At 40.7% G+C, this 2,961-nt stretch overlaps 1 gene segment (V, D, J or C); it reads left to right on the plus strand.

The window, feature by feature from the left end:
• The first annotated feature begins 2,256 nt into the window (after positions 1-2,256).
• On the plus strand, positions 2,257-2,748 carry LOC118562491. The segment is given in 2 exon segments: positions 2,257-2,299; positions 2,399-2,748. Coding segments are annotated over 2 exon segments (393 nt in total).
• Positions 2,749-2,961: the final 213 nt, after the last annotated feature.

Below are 2,961 nucleotides of genomic sequence, written 5' to 3' on the forward strand. Positions count from 1 at the left end.
TCGGGTCAAAGTTCTCATGGTGAAAAAAAATTCTATTAAAATCACAAATACATTGTTAAATTCAAACTGCTAATGCAAAATTTTAATCAAACAAAGTAGTCAAAGGTTTTTTAAAAAAAGGATGTGCAAATCATTGTAGATCTAAAACATGGTAATAGTTTTGCTGGTCTGCCAGAATAGTACCCTGTTTTTAAATTATTTGGGGCTTGATTGAAAGAAATTTTTAATGATGTGTTATGAACTTCAGATCAGAGAACGAGATATTCAAGCTAGACACGCAGTTGCGCTTTAAAGGTTTATTTTTAAAACAAAACAAACAAAATCAGATATGGGGAGGAAAATTTCCAGATTGGAGCAGGTTGTTAACAGCAGGAGATGACAGACAGGAGAAGGCAGACAAGAACAAAGGGGCTGGGCATGAATTATGGTCAGAGCAGTCCAAGGTCATGTTCACAGTCAGAGAGCCGATGAGGTGTCCAGCAAGGGCAAGGCAAACAGGGAAAATCGGAAAAACTTGAGACAAGGTCAAAAACAGGCAGACAAGGTGACTATGGGAGGCAGGAATAAATAAGCAGAGTCCCAGGTGAGATGACTTAAACCTTATTCACATCAGCAGGTGAATGAAGTAAATTGGCTGGAGCTATGGTAGAGGGTTCAGACTGAAATAAACATGAATGGAGCTCAAGAAAAATACAAGGACATAATCTGACTGATAACAAAAACACAAAACTACATGGAAAAATGAAGGTAACAGTTAACTAAGAGACAAAAGGTAAAGAAATACAGTAATGAGAAAAAAACGTATAGCACATTGTTATAAGAATTATTATTCTGAAGTCACTATGGCCTCACACCACTCGGACATAGGAGGCCTGGAGACCTGATGGCTGTGTATAAGATCCACTGTTGCTGAGTGCAAGGCTGAATGCTGCGTAGAATGATTATTGTCTATGATAGACTGTCTTTGTTATGTCTCTAGCCAAGGCCACGGTGCAGTATTAGGGGAAGCCCGAAAAGCGAGGCAGGCAGAGACAGGGCAGACGCAGACTGCAGCGGGACCGTGGGGTGCGATTTACTTCCCAACTATGTGAATCTCTCCTCTGTTTCTCAATAAAAGTGCTGGAACTTTATCACCGCCGTCTCCTCATTTAGTAAAGATTGGAACTCAGTTACTATTGTTTAGAATTCCACCCAAAACCCCCATAACAATTTGGCGTAAACGAACAAGATCTCCGACCGACGGGCTGGGGAGTCCGGGGACAGGAGCTGCTTTGGCCGGCCCGGAGAGGTTATCCGGCCTCTGGTACCCTGAATGGATTTTCAAGGGATGTGGAGGAGCTCCTGGTCTCGGAGCGTCTCTGGGCGTTGGCGCGAAGATCCGAACCTTTCTTTCATGAGACGGTAAGTGGATTATTTTCCAGCTCTTTTAAAAACAAACGCAATTACTCAAAAATGCTTGCAAGCTTTTAAAATTTAAACCCCATTTAAAGTATACCTCGAGAAATTTAAAAATTTAAAACTGTAAACCTAAAAGGTAGTAAAAGCAAAAGCCGGTAGAAATAATAAATTATATTTAATCCTTAAGGCATATAAAACAGGATTCGCAATACAGAACGGTGACTAAGGTTTTAACATTAAACTAAAATTCAAAATTTAATTAAAATACGTTTTCAGCTGAAATACAGACTCTCATGCTGGGAGGAGGAGGGGCAGAATGATTTTCACCTGAAGAACGGGTGACCGGCTGAGCAGTTTGCAGCTGGTCAATTAAAGTCCTCTTGTCTTGGTTTTGTACAAGAGGCTGTCCACTTCTGTTGTGGATGAAAGCGGCAGGGATGCTTAAGTCCTTGACTGTTGCGAAGACGTTCGCAGCTTTGATATGTTAGGACCCCGACTGAACTTCAGAATCATCCCATACATTTTGGAAAACTAATAATCCATGCGCTGTTAAACCCACCACGTGGTAAACTTTAATATACTTGAATAAACTACATCATGATCAATAGAGTACACAACAAAATGGCAATAAATCAGTTCAGATGATGAAAAACACAATATTAACATGAACATTGTACTTTCAGAGTTACTGTTTCTGGATGCTGTGATAAAGGACAGCACTTCCTGCAATATGTGGTCAAAGATCCTGACAGGCAGGATCGTCATCATGCAAATGAAGTATTCTAGTTTAAAGTCTTGGTCTGATGCTGTCAGCTGCAGAAGAAGAAAAACTGCCATCAAATCAACTTCAACACAAAAATGTTCTCTGTAGCTCTGCTGCTGCTGCTGGTTGCTGGATCCTGTGAGTCTCACTGAGGCAGAAACTTTTACAGCATGATCACAATAAACTGACTGATCACTGTTTATGTGGTAATTATAAACTTAACATTTTCCTCTGCAGGTGTGAAGTGTGAACAGCTGACACAGCCAGCCTCTGTGACTGTGCAGCCAGGTCAACGTCTGACCATCAGCTGTCAGGTCTCTTATGATCTGAGCGACTGGACAGCTTGGATCAGACAGGCTGCAGGGAAAGGACTGGAGTGGATTGGGATGAACGATATTTATGGAAATTCACGCTACAAAAATTCACTGAAGAACAAGTTCAGTATAGACGTAGACACCTCCAGCAGCACAGTGACTCTAAACGGACAGAATATGCAGCCTGAAGACTCTGCTGTGTATTACTGTGCTAGAGTAGACCACAGTGAGACAATAAGCAGCAGAGCTGTACAAAAACCCCTCAGAACCTGAACACATCTATTACTACTAAATGACCAGAAGAGGCGCTCTTAGACCTCAAATAAATTTCTGCTGTTCTATAAAAGAAATACAGTTTTCTGTCTTGGTTAATATTAAGTCACATTTTAAAAGCAAATAGAACAAAGTAAAACCAAAAGGAAGGTAGACTTTGCATTTATTTTCTTTTTGATGAATCTGTGTCTGTGTCAGAGACTAACAATCCCA

The sequence above is a fragment of the Fundulus heteroclitus genome, unplaced genomic scaffold (genome assembly GCF_011125445.2).
Source record: "Fundulus heteroclitus isolate FHET01 unplaced genomic scaffold, MU-UCD_Fhet_4.1 scaffold_95, whole genome shotgun sequence".
Lineage (NCBI taxonomy): Eukaryota > Metazoa > Chordata > Actinopteri > Cyprinodontiformes > Fundulidae > Fundulus > Fundulus heteroclitus.